At 38.5% G+C, this 21,554-nt stretch overlaps 1 protein-coding gene across 1 annotated transcript; it reads right to left on the reverse strand.

The window, feature by feature from the left end:
- Nucleotides 1-913: 913 nt before the first annotated feature.
- On the reverse strand, nucleotides 914-21,332 carry DPM1 (dolichyl-phosphate mannosyltransferase subunit 1, catalytic). Its single transcript, XM_003787698.3, has 9 exons — nucleotides 21,141-21,332; nucleotides 18,015-18,114; nucleotides 15,316-15,349; nucleotides 12,455-12,531; nucleotides 12,345-12,370; nucleotides 7,496-7,591; nucleotides 5,428-5,496; nucleotides 2,207-2,321; nucleotides 914-1,277 (listed from the first exon to the last, which is right to left on the reverse strand). Exons 1-9 carry the CDS (start codon nucleotides 21,299-21,301, stop codon nucleotides 1,173-1,175), a joined length of 783 nt encoding a protein of 260 aa, XP_003787746.1. The 5' UTR covers nucleotides 21,302-21,332; the 3' UTR covers nucleotides 914-1,172.
- Between the last annotated feature and the right edge of the window lie 222 nt (nucleotides 21,333-21,554).

A 21,554-nucleotide genomic window follows, 5' to 3' on the forward strand; every position in this document is an offset into this window, starting at 1 on the left:
CCTGCCTCAGCCTCCCAAGTAGCTGGGACCACAGGTGCCCACCACAATGTCCAGCTATTTTTTGGTTGCAGCCATCATTGTTGTTTGGTGGGCCCGGGCTGGATTCAAACCCGCCACCTTCGGTGTACATGGCTGGCGCCCTAGCCACTTGGGCCACAGATGCCGAGCCCTTACTCCAATTTTTAAAAGATACTGCGTAATCCAAAAGCTATGCTATGGTTAGAAATTAACTGATCTTTTTTGAAATACCTACTTTAGAGAAAGTAGGTAAACATAATATTTGCCTTGGCTTTTACCGTATAACTCAATGTGCATCTTAACTGGCTTAGAACACTTTTCTGAATGGAGAAGAGCTATGGCCAAGAGATTTCTGTCTTAGTAGTAGAGATGTGAGCTTTGCTCAGGGTCTTGAAATACTATAAAAACAAATTATTTTGAGGAAAATTTATGTAACCAGATGTTTTAAAATCTATATAGCAGCAAAATCTGTGCCACAACATCATCTCTATTTTTCCTTGCCAACAGAGGTGATTGTTCAAAAGTGGAAAGTTATAGTTCAATAGAGAAAAAAATAGCTAGGCAATCAATTGCAGCCAAATTGTTTTCCAATTCCCAATATATACTTTAAATAGATTTGCTTCATTGATACAATAGCTGAAAAGAACAACTCTCAAAGTCTGCTCTTTTTTTTTTCTTTAAGAAAACCTGAGTTGCACTTTTAAGGAAAAAGGCAGAGGTGTGTATTTTTTTCAATTTATACAGAAACAGCCAAATATATTTCATGAATATAATTGACATTCCTCTTCTGACATTAGATATAAAGAACTATGAGTTCAGTTTTTATAAAGAGTATTTCACGTTATTCTCCATGTAAAAAATTCTGCATTCTAATATTCTAATGAAAACAGCAATATTTTATGCAAAAACCCCACGTACATTTATTTACAGGTCTTAATACAGCAAAATGTAAATGAAAACTGAGAACATTCCTCATTAAAACAGTAACTTTGAAATTATTTAATTTGAAAGAGTTTCTCCAGAAAAAAAGATTTGCACGGAATTTACCTTACCTTATAGTTTACACTTTACCAGTACATTTTATGATAATCAGTAACCAGGCTTCTTTTGCGTTTAAATTGAAATGAATATGAATATAAATCAATAACTTTCTTTTATGTAGTAGCAAACAGAGTCAATAAGCCTTTCAAGAAAGAGACTATTTCATTTCCTCCCAGCTTGGATTCACCATAAACTCGATCCACAAATGATATTGGAACCTAGTTAAAAAAATATATGTTAAAAGTCAGTCTTCAAAAAAATTAAGAAGGAGGCATCATAGCAGGTATGCAACCATTACCAATTCAACCAAGACTGGCTTAGTCCCACAACAGAAGTCCTTCAAGTATGATCAAAAGTAGGGGAGTCCTGAAGCAACTATGTGTACCTTCAAGTCTTTACAATTAAGCAAGCACTTTATTATCTAAAAATAGGTCATTTAAACCAAAGCTACAACTATTTAAAAGCACTAATCCTGAGTATTATATTGGTTTATTCAAGTTTCAGGTGGTATTGCAAGGAAAATGCAAAATTAAAATGCCTTTCACTTAGTTTTTCAGTTGTCTGTTAAATCGAGCTATCACTGTGTTTTAGCATTCAGTTAAAAATCTTATAACTTCTACAACAGATGTGGCATCCTAGGGTAGCTATTTTCTTGCGCGGATAAGAGTTTCAGTGTTAAATGAGTCTTCTCTAAGAGCTCTAGAGCCAGCCCTAAATGATACAGATCTTCCATCCCCTTGCTCCATAATTCCTGATCATTTTCATTTATTGAGAGGAAATAGGCACATGGGATTTTTCATTCACTGTAAAATACGAAGTGTGGTGTAATGCTGGTTACGACAAGAGGAAAAGCAGCAGAGACCCAGCCCATAATGCTGACTTGTTCGAAAAAAGGGCTGGAATGGACAAGGAACCACCAATAACTTAAATATTTAGGAGAGAATGTTGCCGTCTGTTACTGTTTAAAATCTTGGTAGCTCAAATACATTAATTTGAAAGGGATTTGAATTTTTACCTTTTAGGGCATGGACATTCTAACTAAACAACTAGATGACCTCTACAGTTACTAAATATCTTATTAGAAAAGTTTTAACTTTACTGTTGCTTTAGGAGGAATACAACATTCTCTTCTGCATCACTTACATACCTCACCAATAGTATAATTCAACTGTCTTGCCCGAACAATCATCTCCATCTGGAAGACGTAGCCTTTAGAAACACATTTTTCTATTAATTTCTGTAGAACTTCTTTGCGGTATAATCTGTAAGAAATCAGTATATATATGACTACCTGGATAATTACACTTGCCTACCTGTATCTTGACCTTTCAAAAACTTCATTCCTGGCTCAGCGCCTGTAGCTCAGCGGCTAGGGTGCCGGCCACATATACCAGGAGCTTGCAGGTTCAAACCCAGACTGGGCCTGCCAAACAACAATGATAACTACAACAAAAAATAGCTGGGCGTTGTGGGGGGTGCCTGTAGTCCCAGCAACTTGGGAGGCTGAAGAAAGAGGATCACTTAAGCCCAAGAGTTGGAGGTTGCTGTGAGCTGTGACACTATGGCACTCTACCCAGGGCGACATAGTGAGACTCTGTCTCAAAAACAAAAAAAACCCTTGTATTTATAAAGCCCAAAACTTTCACGACCAACTGGTACACGTATACAGAAAAGTTCTCATAGCTTGTGAATACGATACATCTGTCCTGAATAAGAAAAGCCATGAAATAACTGCTAAAATAATTTAGGACAATTTTTAAAATGAATTCTCACTATCTGTTAGAGAATGATTTTCCCATCATACTATCAGAAATTATGAAAATGTGGCAAAATTATGATGCAGAACTACCTGTTTTAGTTTTTAAATTTCCTTAAACTTTCCTTTCAAAGTTGAAACTATTCCAAATATTGGAAATGAGTTGATGTTGTTCAATAATGAAGCAATACTATGCATTAGATGATAACCCCGTAATTAACAGGCATTTCCCTGTAAGTGACTGTAATAAGTTTCTAATTCCCAGCAGGATGAGCTTGGATACGCTAGGATAAGGCAGCAACTAGGCATCACAGCATAGAGCCCATCTGGGTAGGATTCAGCTATCATCAACTAAAGTCACAGTTAAGACATTTGTAGTGGTGAACATGCAGCCTGATCTTAAATGGATCCCCAGGCTGAACAGAACTCACCAGATTTACAAAGACAAAGGAGCTGGAAGTCTTATGGGTGAAGTAAATCTCTTTCTTTGGTAACTCTGAAGAGCAAAGTGCTCCCCATTTCAAGAGTCACAGAGAGTTTACAAAAATATAAAAAAAAATCAGTCTCAGTAAGTAGGGTAGTAATTTTTGCCCTTTATTTGGGAGAAAGTTAGGAGAGGCAGTTTGGTATAACTTTGTTCTCTTCAAACTTAAGGCCACCTGGACCTACACTGCCTAAAGGTTTCTTCCATAACCACATTTCCCCCCCTCAAATTCCTTTTCATTTTGTGAAAGGCGCCTATTTCCTAAACTTAGGGATCTAATTATAATGAGTTTTGTCTAATAAAAAGCTGAACTTTAATGCATGAGTTTAGGAAATCACTACTCTTATGAGAAAACAATGAGCTTTAACTATTTAAAACAAGTGTGAAATTAATGGGCTCACTTTGTCTGGTGGATGCTCTGTCCTGTGTACAGAACAACATACCCAATCACTGCTCTCATTATCCAAAATCCACAACTTCCAGGCCATCCTTCATCTACATCTCCTTCCCTTTCCCCACATAGTTCTAATGGCAGCAAGGCACCTTCATCCCATTACTCTCCCCATGTTTTGCTTCGTAGCCTCTACCTAGCTACATCCCATGGAGCTACCCTGGATCTTCATTCAAAGCCATCAAACTGTGGCCTGTGAAATCCACAATGGATTTCTTTCCAGCTGTACAGAGATTCTGCTGAGTGCCACTATTCTTTGCATTGTTGCTACATGGCAATCAGAAATCTTAATCAGATCCCTGATGATTCTTTTGGAACTGAAGGGATGTATTTATTTATAGGGACCCCTTTCTTTTATACACCAAGTTCTGCTTTCTAACCAATTTACTTTTTACTCTACAGAGCTTACCTTTTTATTTGACCTTCAACAGCCAGCTCCTAATTTGTGTGTGTACATGTACATATATAAATATATGTGTGTGTGTGTTTGTGTAAATGTGTGAAAATTCTGACATTTTTAAGGATCTAGATATTTTTCATTAAGTGAAGGAACATTATTTAATGGAAAAAAAGTAATGTAGGCCCTGGGTGTGGTGGCTCACGCCTGTAATCCTAGCAGTCTGGGAGGCTGAGGCAGGTGGATTGCCCTGAGCTCACAGGTTTGAGACCAGCCTAAGCAAGAGCCAGACCCTGTTTCTAAAAATAGCTGGATATTGTGGTGGGCGCCTGGAGTCCTACCTACTCGGGAGGCTGAGGCAAGAGGATCACTTGAGCCCAAAAGTTGGAGGTTGCTGTGAGCTCTGATGCCACAGGTATTCTACCAAGGGCAACAAAGTGAGACTCTGTATCAAAAAAAAAAAAAAAAAAAAAGTAACACATGGGGTTGGAGCCTTAAAATAGATACACAAATATTTTATAGTTTTAGATTTAAAAGAAAAAATCTGGCAATCTTTAGTCATTTGGCATTATTATACAAAGCACTTCATATCTACTGTAGCAAATCTAAACTTTAACACCCCAATCCCCCATATACACACCAAAACAAACATTAAACAACTAAAATATCAAAGCCTTAGTCAAATTGAATGTATTTTTTTAAATATCTGGAAAACAAGATGACTGAAAAAGCTCTACACAAATATTAAAGATGATAAACTTTTCTGTAGACAACCCTATTAAGTATTCATATAAAATGCAGAAAATTACTAATATATGTGTTGTCCTTTGGAGTACTTGGAAATAGCAATGTTCCAAATGAGCAGCTGAGTCTTAATACTGTCAACAAGTACACTAACCCAAACCCTGCTTTCAATTCACTAAAAGGGAAAGCACACTATTTCACCTTAAGATGATGTTTAGGCTTTAATAAGGAATTTCAGTTCGCCTTTTTAGCATTCCAGAATAAAAGCAGGGTGAAAATGAAAAGCATTGCTTTAAAATAGCCATTACAAAGCAAAAAAAAAAAAAAATTCTTTTTAAGAGACAGAGTCTCACTTTGTCACCCTCAGTAGAGTGCAATGGCATCACAGCTCAAAGTAACCTCCCAGGTCTTGGGCTTAGGTGATTCTGTTGCCTCAGCCTCCCAAGTAGCTGGGACTACAGGTGCCTGCCATAACGCCTGGCTATATAAAGCAAAAAATTTAGGAGAGAAGTTATAAATAAAATTTTTCACTGTACCTGAAACTTCCTGTTAAATCAGATGCTCCTGGTCTCAGCAAAATCTGTGTTATAAAATTGGCCCCACGGCTGCCAAATAAAACAGTCAGATATTCCTTATAAAACAAAATTTATAAACAAAAGAAACATATAGAAGAGTGCGAGAAGTGCTAAACTAGTTGCACAAAAATGTTAATTCTCTAGGAACAAAAAGAAATGTTTAGTTAAAGGAGATCTGATCATTTAGAGACTCTTATTCTTTGAAAGTGAACATAGGAAGGACATATAAGCATCTTTCCAAACTTCAGGTAAGAACAAAAGCAGATAATAAACTGGTATTTACCAACAGTCATTATTTAGAATTATGAAAGCCTGACAGTCAGCAAGAGATTAGGGATTTGACAAGGACTTTCCCCTAAGAGATTGAATTTTCACCTAAGTAATAGGCCTGCATAAAAATGATCTGCCATGAACATAGAGGGAAGGGAGACTTATCAGGGAAGCTGTATATAATTTTCTCCCTACATGACTCCAATATTCAGTGGTACTGTAAACTAATCAACCCCTTCATTTCATGTAAGAAGAGTAAGGCTCTTAAATGTTTTAAATGACTTGAGATTCTATAATTAAGTCAGAGAACCTAATGGAATCTTCAACAGGAATGAAGTGGGTAATAAAAATATTAATATTTTTTATAATTAAAAATTTCTATTATATACCCTTTACAGATAGGAATATATATCCTCCTCCTTCTAACAACCTTGAAAAGTGAGTGAGGTAGATTAAATATGATCAAAAATTCCTTGTGGGTCTTTCTGTCAAGATATCGATTCTTTTCCCATCCCTTAATTATGGGCTACTTTGACTAAAAAGTTGATATGGTGTGATCCCCAGAGCCCTGGATTTATGCGGCCTTGCAGTATCTGTCTTTGTATTCTTGGACTCTGCCCTTAGGTTGCCATGTAAAGAAGCTGGTAAGAGGCCATGCACAAAAATACTGAGATGGGTCCAGCACCTGTAGCTCTGTGGTTAGGGTGGCGGTGGAACCCAGCTTGGGCCTGCTAAACAACAATGACAACTACAAACAACAACAACAACAATAATAATAAAATAGCCAGGCATTTTGGCAGGTGCCTGTAGTCCCAGCTACTTGGGAGGCTGAGGCAAGTGTTTGAGGTTGCTATAAGCTATAATGCCACGGTACTTTACCACTGGTGACACAGTGAGATTCTGTCTCAAAAACAAACAAAAAAACCCAGATGCCCCAGCCAACAACCAGTACCAACTGCTAGATGAAAGAAAGTGGCCATTTCATATCTGCTGGCACAGCTGACCTGCAAGGTGAAGGAAGCTGCATGAATACCTCCAGGTAAAGCCAGCAGAGGAATCATGAGCCAATAACTCCTGGTGAAGCCAGCAGAAGCATCACCAGCCAATCCACAGAATTTTGAGAAATAATACTTATTTTAAGCTACTAAGCTTTATGATGGTTATGCAGTAATTAAAAAAAAATTTTTTTCTTTCAATTTTAGGATAAGGAAAGTGAAAGTTAGAAAAGGTAAAATATGGGGGCGGTGCCTGTGGCTCAAAAGGGTAGGGCACTGGCTCCATATGCTGGAGGTGGCAGGTTCAAACCCAGCCCTGGCCAAAAAAAAAAGAACAGGTAAAATATGTAAGGCAACACAATTAAATGACAAAAACAGGATTCTCACCCACATCTGTCCAAAGCCCCACTATGTTATGTTGCTTAGTGAAAGTTGAAATCACAAAGTATCTTACTTAAAATGATAAAGCTCTAAACATGGGGGGAGGGGGGGAACACCCTACTTATTTAGTCCAAAAACATAGAGTAGTTCATGTAAATAAAAACTGAAAGTCAAGTAGAACTAGATCATTTCTACCAAAGGCTCAAAGGTTTATGCTGACTTTTCCTTAATGAAAAACATTAAGACCTACTAATCATTAAAAAAACAAACAAAAAAAACCCTGATCCCACAAATCCCAAGGATCACAGTAATTCAATCCAAATACTTGTTATAAATGCATTTTCAACAGTTATACTAACAGAAATTACAGGAGACACATATACCTGATTATTTTTCTTTTCAAATCCCAGCCATATACACCTCCACTTCCTTTGTAGCGAGTTCCAGAGACAATATCAAAGTTACCCTCCTTTTGCTTCCTGAGAAAAAATACATCAGCTGTCAATTAGAAAAAACCATTGAGCTTTCAAGTTTTTTTCATGAGCTACACAAATGTTAACTTTTAAGAGAAGCAAAGAAAAAAACAATGTCAAGAGAATAGATGAACTGCCTACTAAAAGATCTTTCAAAGTGGAGGTTTTCAAATCTAATTATTATTTTTTTTGAGACGGAGTCTCAAGCTGTCCCCCTGGGTAGAGTGCTGTGGCATCACAGCTCACAGCAACCTCCAACTCCGGGGCTCAAGTGAGTCTCCTGCGTCCACCTCCCAAGTAGCTGGGACCACAAGCGCCTGCCACAATGCCCGGCTATTTTTTGGTTGCAGTCGTCATTGATGTTTGGCGGCCCAGGCTGGATTCAAACCCACCACCTTAGGTGTATGTGGCTGGCAGCCATTTGAGCCACAGGCACTGAGCCTATTTTTCTTTTTGTTAAAGACAGTCTCACTCTGCTGCCCAGGTTGCCTTATAGCTCACTGAAGGCTCAGCCTTAAACTCCTGGGTTCAAATGATCCTCCTAGCTAGGACTACAGGCATGTGCCACCACGCCTGGCTCATTTCTTTTTTGTAGGGACAGGGTCTCCTTATTGCCCAGGTTGGTCTCAAATTTCTGGCCTTGAGCAACCCTCCTCAGCTTCTGAAAGTGCTAGGATTACAGGAATGAGCCACTGCGCCTAGCCTGTTTTTCCTTTATTTTAAAACCACAAAATAGTAGTATTTGTTAAATGTACCAAATGAAACCACCCTAAAACCTATTAACATTTTAAGTTTTCCCAATTTCTCCTCCATTCTGTTCTTGCCTGTCTTGAAGTAAATAATATTAAAACAGGGCAGCACCCGTGGCTCAGTGGGTAGGGTGTCGGCCCCATATACCGAGGGTGGCAGGTTCAAACCCGGCCCGGCCAAACTGCAGCAAAAAAAACCAGCTGGGTGTTGTGGTCCGTGCCTGTAGTCCCAGCTACTCGGGAAGCTGAGGCAAGAGAATTGCCTAAGCCCAGGAGTTGGAGGTTGCTGTGAGCTGTGTGATGCCATAGCACACTACAGAGGGCCATAAAGTAAGACTCTGTCTCTACCAAAAAATAAATAAATAAATAAATAATAATAATAATACTAAAACAGCCTGGTCCTCCTCTAGATCATTTTCTTTGCTTAAAGAAAGGTGACTCAGGGCGGCACCTGTGGCTCAAAAGTAGGGCACTGGCCCCATATGCTGGAGGTGGTGGGTTCAAACCCAGCCCTGGCCAAAAACTGCGCAAAAAAAAAAAAAAAAGGTGATTTAAACACCAAGGGTTTTGGGTTGCATTCACGAAACTGGAATCCAAATAAGTACACTTTGTGACTTGTTTTTTGTCTTTTTATAATATATACCATAAAATCATGTACATCCCTACATCCAAAAGAGATCTTGTCCATTCTTTAAGAGATGCAAAAATATTCCACAGGATATTTACAACTCTATGGTCATTTCCATGGTGGGTTGTCTCTACTGCCCCCACAACAACCCAGCAATAAATAGTGCTGCAATAACATTCTTAAAAATTTATATTCTGGTGCATAGACTACCTCAAATGGAATATATCACCCAACAAAGTTTATGCGTATTTTTAATTCTAACAAGGTACTTTCCCCAAAAGATCATAGCATCTCCTACTTCCTTCAGCAGTATTTGTCCCTTTTGTTTTTACCATGTTATTGGTACTGGATGTTACTGCTCTAAAAGTTTTCAATTTTGACAAATTAATGGGTAATAAAATAGTAACACACAGCTATTTTAATTTGCCTTTTTTTTTTTTTTTTTTCCAGTTTTGGGCCTGGGTTGGGTTTGAATCTGCCACCTCTGGTAGATGGGGCCAGTGCCCTACTCCTTTGAGCCACAGGTGCCTCCCCAATTTGCATTTTCTTGGTTACTTCCAAGGTGAACATCTTTTTTTAGTTATTAGCCATTTGGATTTCTTCTATATAGGGTCCATTTGTATCTTTTCATCCATTTTCTACTCTAGTGTTTCCATTTCCTTATTAGAGACTTTTGTGTATTGGAGATCTAAGCAGAACAGGTCTAGAGTGACTTCAGGCAGGGATCGAAGAATGAGCAGTAGTCAGCCATCAAGAGCAGGAAAGAGCATTTCAGGCAAAGGAACACAGGGCTTTGGGTGAATTCAGAAATGAAAGGCGCGTAGCTGAGGCATAGACAGCAAAGGGGAAGGGTACAAGAGGAGTCAGAAAGGGAGGCAGGGGCTACATCACACAGGGGTTTGAGAGGCAAGGAGTCTTCTCCCGGGTATCAGTGGGAACTCCCTGAAGTTATCTACAAGGAGAGGGAGTGGTGGTATGGTCTGATTCTGTTTTTGTATATTTAGCTTTTAGGTTTAGAATAGCTTCTAAATTCTTATTTGCAGAAGTTCTGTGATCTCAAGTTTTCTAAGATTATATCACCTGCAAATAAATATAATTGTGTTCCCTTTACCTGTATTCAACTCTATTCTAATCCTATTGCAGTACTTAAAATCTCCATGTTTAATGATAGCCAGGAATATATACCTTAATAAATCTATAGGAAATTACATCCACAAATATACCTTCTACCAAATAATGCTTTCATGTAGCAGAGTAAGAATCCTATAAATTCTGAAAGATTTCAGCAGGTTTTCTTTTTTATTAATTGTTTCTTTCTTCTTTTTTTTTTCAGAGACAGAGTCTCAAGCTGTCACCCTGGGTAGAGTGCCATAGCATCACAGCTCACAGCAACCTCCAACTCTTGGGTTGAAGCAATTCTCTTGCCTCAGCCTCCCAAGTAGCTGGGATTACAGGCGCCCGCCACAATACCCAGCTATTTTTTGGCTGTAGTTGTCATTGTTTTTTGTTGGGCCCAGGCTGGATTTGCACCCACCACCTCTGGTATACGTGGCTGGTGCCTTACCCGCTTGAGCTATAGGCTCCAAGACATTATTAATTGTTTCTTATCAGTTTTAAAAGATTCCTTAAAGTGGGTGGTGCCTGTGGCTCAAAGGAGTAGGGTGCTGGCCCCATATGCTGGAGATGGCAGGTTCAAACCTGGCCTTGGCCAAAAACTTCAAAAAAAAAAAAAAAAGATTCCTTAAAGCATGTCAGAAGAAAAGCAATTAGGATTAAAAGTTTCCATTTCATTTCCTCTAAACCACTGAGGCTTCATTAAACTCTTTCACTTATTAAGCTTTTATCTTCTTTGTGTTGACACACTCCCCTTTGCTTTTGTTTTATCTTGTCTGGCTGTCCAAAAGTTCTGGAATCATTTAGTTCAAATACTGAAATACTTAATAGGCAATTACTTGATTTTTAATGATGACTTTGGAGGAATAATCATCACTAGGTGCTAGTCCTTTCTGTATTCAAGTTGAACCCACCTCCTAGATTAGATGTAGCAGTAACATTTTTTGGCCATTGAAAGCTCTTGAATACTGTGACCAACACCTCCCCCAAAGAATTGGTTCTTAACTTACTGAAATTTTCCCCAAACGGTATATAATTCTGACCTGGCTTTCTTTTTATCCTTCAGTTCCCTAATGCTAATGTTGGATAAATAAAGCACGTATAGCTACAGGCTTTCTACTTAACTCTTTGGTTTGCTAAAAATGCTATTTAACCTCACACCCTTCTCCTTAGTCCTTTATTTTTGTTTGCCTCTATTCTTTCTTCTATAATGAAGTTTTCTCACCTATTGCACAAGAAATTGCGACGTGTATTTTCATATAATCTAATTTTGAAATTTCATATAACTTGATTTTTAATTTGAATAAGAATTCTATTTCTTCCAAAATAGAATTTTTTCAATTCACTATTTGAGATAGTGTTTGTATTAGAAATGGGTCACCTTTATTATGCTTAAGTGTTTTCCTTCTATTTCAACTTTACAGTTTTACTAGAAAAGGGTAGGGCACTTATAGACCAAGTCACACTGCTTGCTTTCTTTTTTTTTTTTAAGACAGTCTTACTATGTCGCCCTTGGTAAAGGGCTGTGACATCACAGCTCACAGTAACCTCAAACTCTTGGGCTTAAGCGATCCTCTTACCTCAGCCTCCCAAGTAGCTGGGACTACAGGCACCCACCACAAACGGCTATTTTTTGGTTGTAGTTGTCACTGTTGTTTGGCAGGCCCCGGCCAGGTTCGGACCGCCAGTCCACATGTATGTGGCTGGCACCCTAGCTGCTGAGCTACAGGCACTGAGTCACACACTGCTTTCTTTGTGAGCATGATAAATGAATTATATTGAGAAAGTACTAGTAATGAGCCACTTCTGGCATTCCTGGAATAAACCCTATTTGTTCATGGTGTTTTACTCTACTGATTCAAGACTTAATTCTATTTTACAGGAAAGCTGCCTTCCATCTTTTTCTGTGATCTGAAGGACTTTAGATAACGAAGGAATTATCTGTTGGTGCATCCCTCAGAGCTCCTAAGAGACATCATTTAGTCACATATCTACATTCCCAGTCCCAAATCTATATGTTGGTTATACTGTTCATAGAAAACTTGGAAATTACATTTAAAAAAAAAAAAAAAAGAGAGAGATGAGGCCTTGCTCCGTTGTCCAGGCTAAAATGTAGCATCTCCTGGGTTCAAGCATCCCTGTCTTAGCCTCACAGGTAGCTAGGAACATCACCACTCCTGTACAATTTGCATGTGCATTTTTAACTAATGAAGAATGAAATATAAAAATAAGTCCAAAACCAACATATAAGAAATGGTTTAGTACCTACCTAATGAATTCAGGAATAAATTTTGGCTGAAATTTAGAAAGAATAAATAGTCAAGTCAGTAAAAGGGCCAGGACTATCATAAATAGCTAATAAAGCAATATACCACTTACATGGTGTGAGAGATCAGCATCCATAATAATTATGTAGTTTCCCGTGGCATGTTTCATTCCATGAATATATGCAGTCCCTAAAAATAAGAGCATTCATATCCATTAAAGAAAATAACCAGAAATGCTTTAAATAGGAAAGAAATTGTTTAGCACCTAAAAAGTAAACATTAGTTCTCTAAAAGTGATACTAATTGGAAACTTTTTAAGTATATAGTTCCCATATATCATATATATATATCACGATACGTATATATATCAAAAAGGTAGCTGGCCACCCCCTCGTCCTATCAATTTAATAGAAAAGATCATAAGCACATTTCAATTTAGCAAAGAAATGGTATAAAAGTCTTTTTTTTTTTTTTTGAGACAGAGCCTCAAGCTGTCGCCCTGGGTAGAGTGCCATGTCATCACAGCTCACAGCAACCTCCAACTCCTGGGCTCAAGCGAGTCTCCTGCCTCCACCTCCCAAGTAGCTGGGACCACAGGCACCAGCCACAAGGCCCGGCTATTTTTTGGTTGCAGCCATCATTGTTGTTTGGCGGGCCCGGGCTGGATTAGAACTCGCCAGCTCAGGTATATGTGGCTGGCGCCTTAGCCGCTTGAGCCACAGGCGCTGAGCCTAAAAGTCTTAAAAGTACATAAAACTTCTGTATTCTCATGGTTTAAAGCCAACTTTCTTATGCTAGCACTTCCTTAGTGTCGACCTAAGATACTGAAGAGTCTAGATCTCTTCTCAGAGCTCCAGATCTACTTATTAGCTTCCTATTTGATGTCTCTACTTGGATATTTTGGAAATCTCAAACATAACATTTCAAAATCATCTCCTATCTTCTTAGCCTTCTAATAGGCTTCCTTAGTGGACAGCGCCAACTATCCACTTATTCCACCTACAAGTCTAGGGATGATCCCTGCTTTTCAGCCTTTACCGATGATTTCTAAACTATAATTAAGTCTTATAAATGCTATATTCAAAACAGCTATCAATTCCTTTCTTTCATCTCCACCCTAGTCCCAGGCACTACTTACTTAGCAAGTCTCTGCTTCTGCTCTTCCCAACATTCTAAGTCCATTTCTGTAAAAGTTGTCCACTGAGTGTCTTCTACACTGTAAGCCTGGTACAGTAGACCCCTGCTCTGGTATTTGGAACCAAAGGCACAGCTGGCAATTACTCAGCCACTTTCACGGCTGAAAGTCCCTCAGAAATTGGTTAAGTTAGAATAACTGGTCAAAAGCAGGATTTGGGCATTCCCACATTTCAAGCCTAAACCTATCACAAGTATCTTATTGGCAAGGTTGAGCTCTCTTAACTTCTTCTTCTTCTTTTTTTTTTTTTGCAGTTTTTGGCTGGGGCTGGGCTTGAACCCACCACTTCCAGCATATGGGGCTGGCACCCTACTCCTTGAGCCATAGGAGCCACCCTCTCTTAACTTCTTTTGGTGGAGAAGGGACTGTGTATAGTTTTGGGGGATATCTCTAATTGGTTGGTGATTCTTGGCTGCCTTCATGAAGTTTCCATATTATTTCAATCCCAAAGAACCTTCTAGATTCAGATATTCAAAACATTTGATGATACCAGTAAACAGATGGTCTTCAGGATAGCAAACTTGAATTTTTAAGAATTTCCTGATTGGACTCATGCTGATCATCACCCCAGCACTATTGGAGGCCGAGGCAGGATGACTGCATGGGTCAGGAGTCCAAGATCAGTCCAGACAACATAACGAGACAAAATTAGCCAGGTATATATTGGTAGATGCCTGCAGTCCTAGCTAATCAGGGGTTAAGGCAGGAGAACTGCTTGAGTCCAGGAGTTTGAGGCTGCAGTGAGCTATGATCTCACCCTTTACTCCAGCCTGAGTGACAGAGCAGGACCCTATCACAAACAAACAAACACACAAAAAAATTGTGCTTTCTCTGTGCTTTCCAAATTTTCTATTAAAAGTATACTAATTCTCTGGCCAGGCGCAGTGGCTCTCATCTGTAATCCTAGCACTTTGGGAGGCCTAGGCAGGTGGACTGCTTAAGCTCAAGAGTTCAAGAAAAGTATACCAATTCTCAACATGAGCAACCATGACCAACTGAGAAATAAAGGCAGTTTCATTTCTGAATTACTGAGCTCTTCTCAGACATTCTATAATGTAAGATGTCTAAAAACATCTTGCTTTTCTTAGAGATAAATAATAACCTTAAATTTGTAACTTGAAGAATGTTCAAAGGTTCAAAGCTAAGGTGCTGTGCTGGTCGAAATGTCTGCCCTCAGATCTATTATCTGGCCCTTCCCTACTCTGTGCTATACCATAGGGAACTACATTTCCCAGGTTCTCTTGTCAACTGGCTTCCAGGTAGCTTTGGGAGGCAGAGGTGGAAGACTATAAAGAGGATAAAAGGGAAAAGTTAGGTGTCTCCCCCTCCGTTTCTTTCTCAGCACTGACTGGGTATCTTCCATGGCTTAGGTCCTGCCACAAGCAGCCCCCACCCCACCACTCTAGGCAGGCCCAAGTTCTTGGGCTCTAAAAACACCATCTCCTCCCCCCATTGCTCCATCCCTAGAAGTGATAGTGACCTCCAGCTGTTGCTAATAACTTAGTAATCTAACTGTTCTTTTGGGGTTCTCAGTAATTCCTGTTGTAACCAGATTCTCTGTATTAAATTCCCTATGCTACAAAAAACTTATTTTGTCTTCCTGAGTGAGCCCTGACTGATATAGGCAGCTCAATTTAAACAATTTAAATGTCATTAAGATCATTATAAACCATCAGAGGAGGTGACTGTATTTTGGCCCTGTTCCAAACTGGGAAAATGCATACTGGATAACTTACCAAGGCAAGAAGCAGTTACGTAGGGTAAGAAGTTCTACTCACCTAGCCCCAACTTTTTCTCTCGTGGTCTTAGTAGCTGTAGGAATAAGAAACTACATTTCACACAGTTAAATAAGAATCTGATTACTTTAAAAGTATCTGATAGAAAACCAAATAGTTTAGCATAGCTTCTGAGAAAAAGCATCATTCTATAACCCCTAACCTACAGGCAAAATTATAAGCATTTTTTCTTTTGGTGCCATATGTCATGTTTTAAGTAAGATGTCTTTACACCTATTACTTGATCTAACATTTAAAATAATACCTACTAATCCTTCTTAGAAAAACTGATGATTTAACTCATTTTATGAGTTAAATAAAATAATGAATTAAATCCTCAGTTTTTACTTGGGATATCTGATGTTTGTTTTCTCAATTCCCTTTTGTGATTTTTAAATGCTGAAACCATTCTTCCTCCATCAATTTATCCTGACTTTACCCTTGGATGTCCTTATTCTCATCCTATACTGGTCCACTAATATTTTATATTCTAACAAAAAGGTTAAATTCTTCCCCTTTTCTTACCCTTTTTTTTTTGAGACAGTGTCTCAAGCTGTCACCCTGGGTAGAGTGCTATGGTATCACAGCTCACAGCAACCTCTAACTCTTGGGCTTAAGTGATTCTCTGCCTCAGCCTCCCAACTAGCTGGGACTACAGGCATCCGCCACAACGCCCAGCTATTTTTCTGTTGCAGTTGTCATTGTTGCTTTAGCTGCCCCAAGTCAGATTCAAACCTGCCAGCCTTGGTGAATGTGGCTGGCACCCTACTCACTAAGCCAGGGGCGCTGCCACCTTTTCTTACTTTTTGTTAATTACGTAGTCTTTATAAACTTTTTGCTTCATATTAGGACCCTGACTTTATTGTTTAGCCTTTTCCTTTTGGCTGGACAACTAAAAGGTCAAATGTCAAGGTTCTGAGACTGTTCTAAGTTTCTGAGGTATTTGTCTTAGGGTAGACTCCCTGCTGAGTATACCTTGTGTCCTTTTGCATCTGCCAATGTACAATTAGGTTGTCTCAGACTGCCAATATGTCAACAAAGCATTTTTAGCTTAATTCAATTAGGATGGCTCTGTATGTTTATTTTTCTAAAAAAACACTTAACTACATGCAAGCTGCTATAGGTTTCCTTTCCGAGTATTTCTGTCTATCCTTTCACTCTTAGTCTACATGTGTCCTTCCAAGTAAAGCAAGTCTCTTGAAGGCAGCAGATAGCTGGGTCTTATTTTTTAATCCACTTCAGGTTTTTCAATTGGAGAATTTAATCAATTTTTATTCAAGGTAATTACTGAAAGCTAAGAATTTACTACTGACATTTTGTTAAGTGCCAGTAGTCCTACAGATCCTTTGCTCCTTTCTTTCTCTCTGCCTTTCTTTCTAAGTGATTTTCTCTAGTAGTATGTTTTTAGCCCTTAATTTTCACCTACTTATTATCTACTAGGTTTTTCCTTTGTGATTACCATGAGACTTAGAAAAAGCATCTCATAATGATAACAGGCTATTTTAAGCTAACACCTTAACTTTAATTGCTTAAACAAAAAACTCTTTATACTTTAACTCCATCTGCCTCCCAATATTGGAAATTTTTAAGGTCATAATTTACATCTATAGCACCAATACATCTTGAACAAAAATGATTAAAATACAATACTGTCTGATAAGAGCTTACAGGAAGGAGAAATAAACATTCAATCATTTATAATTACACGTCAATGTCAGATTACAGCTATATTTTATTTTATTTTGTGGTTGGTAGTTACTGACAAAATGCTGGCCTCATCTGGTATCTGTCCTGAAAAAGCAAATCTTGTAAAGCTTATCTGAGATATTGTATACCTCTGCTCCAGCCAGAAAATCCTTCTTCTTTAAAAAGGTTAACTTTGTCATAGTTTACCCTTCTTATCTGCAGGAGATATGTTCCAAGATCCTTCATGGATGCCTGGAACCCCAGATGGTACCAAAGCTTATATATACTGTTTTTTCCTATACACAAATACCTATTCCAACAATAAGGTTTAATTTATAAATGAGGTATAGCAAGAAATTAACCACAACAATAATTAAATGGAACAATTATAACAATGTACTGTAATAAAAGTTATGCGGATGTTGCCTCTGTCTTGATATATCTTATACTTTACTCACCTGTTTTCAGTTGGCCACAAGTAACAAACTGCTAAAAGCAAAACCATGGACAAGGGGGACTACTATCCTTACATTTTTCAGAATCTTCAAAGGTTTACTTAAAATATTAAACAAGTTGCATATAATACAGTACTACGAAGCAGTTAAAAGAAATAAGGTAATCTGTTAACAAAAAAAATCTCCAATCTTCTATAGAAGTACTAACGATACACAAAGATGACACTTACAGTTAGGAACAACAAGCACATAGAACCTAGTCCTAGATTTGGCACACACACATATGCATAAAATGTATCTGCAAGATCAATCATAAGTAAGAGTTCATCCAAAGGCTCACTCTTTTGCTGTGAAATTACCACTGGTACCCCATCATACCGAAGATAATGTAAACTTTTAAGTGCAAAGAAAATGCATTTAAATCCCAAGTATATAAGATGCTCGTCATCTTTCCAGGTTCTACAGACTAAATAAAGAGATCACATTTAGACATTATTCACTTCTTATCTTTATCCTATCTAAACACAATTTATATGACAGAAACATGTTCATATAACTCACGATTCTGTCTGCCCCGTAAATCTTCTCCAACTGCTCAGCAACGTCCCTTGTTCCATCTGGGCTTCCATCATCTATGATTATAACTTCATAATTGATGCCACTGAAATAAAAAAATTTAAATTTGTATTAATGTTTGAAGACAGTATTTTCAAATTTAAAAATAATTTTAAAATTACTAATTCCACAACATAAAAGTAGAGTTTTATTGCCATATTAATTACTAAGGAAAACTTCATTATCAAATGAACTATGTGTCAAATATTTAATGTTTTATCTACAAGCCCAGTATGTTGCTGAAACATGCCACTGTAAAGTCCTGAGATAGTAAAGAATTCTTGGCCAGGCACAGTGGCTCATACCTGTAATTCTAGCACTCTGGGAGGCCGAAGCAGGTGGAATGCCTGAGCTCTTGCTTCGAGACCAGCCTGAGCAAGAGCAAGACCCTGTCTCTACTATAAAAATAGAAAAATTAGCCTTGTGTTGTGACAGGTGCCTGTGGTCCCAGCTACTTGAGAGGCTGAGGCAAGTGGATCATTTGAGTCCAAGAGTTTGAGGTTGCAGTAAGCTATGACACCATGGTACTCTACCCAGGGTGACAAAGTGAGACTCCGTCTCGGGGGGGGGGGAGGGGAAGGGAATTAATTTGTATACAGAAAACATCTTTTTGGTTAAAAAGAAAATTACATAATAATAAATATATATATCTACACACATATATATATATATATATATATATGAAATTTTATTTACCTACTCTGGAAATAGAATTGTGAAACCACTAATATCAAATATTAGTGCCTGTGGCTCAAGGAGTAGGGCGCCAGCCCCATATACCAGAGGTGGTGGGTTCAAACCCAGCCCCAGCCAAAAACAGCAAAAAAAACTATTTCAAAAGTACTCTTTACACAGCAACTCAAATCAAACTCAGTACCTCTGAGTGATTGTTCTTTTAAATTTAATCCACATAGATTTAAATAACAATCAGGAATAAATGTGATTTAATTTCACCCTTAAAAAAATCTCATTTTAGAAGGGCGACACAGACTTCCAGAGCACTATTTCAAACAGTAGTGTCTATTATCCTACACTATCAAATTAGAAAAAAAAGCAAAATAGAAATACAGAAGATTTCACTGTGCCTAAGAATTAACATGTCACTCTCCATTAACTTCAAATAGGTAAGAGTAGTCGTTTCTACTGTATTTTAAAAACAAACCAACAAAATACCTAAAAAATACGTGGATGTACAACTGATTACCATCATGTGTCCCTCTGCTCCTCCAAGACATTTATTTTGTTAACTGTATCTGGGAAAGTTAAGGGGAAAGAAAAGGAGGCATAGCCAAACCTCCACAATGTAACATTCTATCTCCTTTTGGGCTTTATTTAGGAAACATAAGCAAAGAAACCCACCAGAAAACACATTCTAAGGCTTTTAAGAGTCAGTCCCAGCAAACCTTTCAAGAAAGCAAAACTCAGTGCATCTATTCTCCAAGAATAGATACAAAGGGTAGAGCTCCCCAAGGTACCTTATATTTGGGCCCAGTACTTTGCATACCAAAACATGTAAGATGATTTAAAAAGACATGCTGAAAGACATATTTCATAAACAAAATGGAGTCGTTTACAAGCAAAATCATTCTGCTAGTCCACTTTAGAACAGCCACACTGAGAGTGAGGCAGTTTAAAAGAATTAAGTTGAGCTGTGCATATAAGAAAATAGTTGTATTTCCTTTATTATATTTTCATTTTGATTTTAAAAGATCCAGTCACTAACCATTTAAATATAAAACTGCACTAAATTAAAAAATTAGAATACAGCAAAAATATTGTAAAATTAGAACACAAACCCTGAACAACATCAGCTCCGTGATAGTTAATTTCTCTAATTTAGAAAAGGTTCGCAAGAATCAAAATAAAAAGATTAACAAATAAATGGAAGAAAAGATATAAATTTTAAAACTTTGAGGGGCTATATATGTGAAGACAGTTATTCTATGAAATACAATCAAAACAGCAATGGTTTTCACAAACCAGTTTTTCCAACAATGCCAAGTTTAACATTGTTCAGGTTGGCTGGTTGGTGGGGAAACAGGCAGGCTAAAGATTAGAATCTTCAGTTGGTATAATCTTTTTTGGAGAGCAATTTGGAAGTAACTGTCAATGTTAAGTACATCTTTGTCCATCCACTAATTCCACCTCGAAGACTTTATCCATGATACACTCATAAAAGTATGAGTGTGTCTGGTGCAACATTCGTTTAATAAAGGAGCAGTATGTGTCATGCATTTTTTTCTAAATGATGGAAAAGATGTTATGAACAAAGTCCCTGCTCTTACTTGTAAAGTAAACGCCAAAAAAACAAAAACAAAAACCTCTGGAAATCATCTGTTCATTGACATGACCCAGTTAAATAATACAGTCACACATATATACTACTGCCTAAATAAAAATAATCTTCTATGTTTGTATGTGCTGATACGTAAAGAGCTTCAAAGATTTCACTGCATATGCAACTGTAAAATTAGTTACTTTGTACTGATTCCAGGACTTTCTAAGGGATTGCATAACACTTTCGAATTCAAACTCCAAATCTCTCCCTCAGTTTCTAAGATCCACACCAAACATTCACCAGTGATCAGAGAAGATGACCTTCTGCTCTCTCCTTTCCAGACAGGTTATCGTGCCCAGCAATAGCTACCTAACCCTTACGGACCAAACATGCTTATATAAGCACTCGGCACCAGGGTGGCCACTGGCCGCGCTTGCTCAGATTCCTGGCTCTCGCCGGGATCCTTACCGCCTAGAGAGAGGAGTGAGGTTAGGCTTTCAGCCTCGGTCCAACTTAAAGGGTGGTCAAAGGCGGGAGGAGGGAAACGAGAGGCGTTTATAATAAGGATAAATGAATGTCACGAAACACAAGGGCAAAAATGAGAAATCAAGACACGGGAAAGAATCCGAGAACCATCTGCCTCTGATTTCCTCAAAGGGTCGCCCTCAACCCCGAGGACTCCTGCGTGAGCCCAGAGAAAGGCTGGGCAGGGCCGCCTCGCGCAGCCAACTGCCGACACCCAGGCGGGGGAAGCCAGCTCATCTCACTCCTGGGGAGGGCGGCCGGGGCGCTACCTCTCTGAGAAGCTTTTCACCAGCAGCCACACGATGAGTGGTAGGTTCTCGCGCTCGTTGTAGGTGGGCAAAAGCACCGAGTACTTGTCCTGGCGTGGATTGCGCACCTCCAGCTCCCGCCGAGACCGGGGAGAAGAACGACTGGCTTCCGAGGAGGCCATGGCGAAACTGCGTGAGATGACGGAAGCGGAATTACGTCAACGCGGCTAGGGGCCCGGCGGGTCGGACTATACCAAATTTCAGAAGAGGGTGAGTTTGTGTGATTGAGTTCTACTTCTTCTAGGGTCTCTGTGTGATTCTCTTAGAGATATTTAGGATCTATGCATGACTAAAGTTTAATATGAACGTATTCCAGTTTCTTCTGGAACTACGTATTTATTCTTCTCCTTTTCCCAAGAGCCACGAAGTTTTTTA

Source organism: Otolemur garnettii, unplaced genomic scaffold (genome assembly GCF_000181295.1).
Source record: "Otolemur garnettii isolate 467f Iridium unplaced genomic scaffold, OtoGar3 scaffold00023, whole genome shotgun sequence".
Taxonomy (NCBI): domain Eukaryota; kingdom Metazoa; phylum Chordata; class Mammalia; order Primates; family Galagidae; genus Otolemur; species Otolemur garnettii.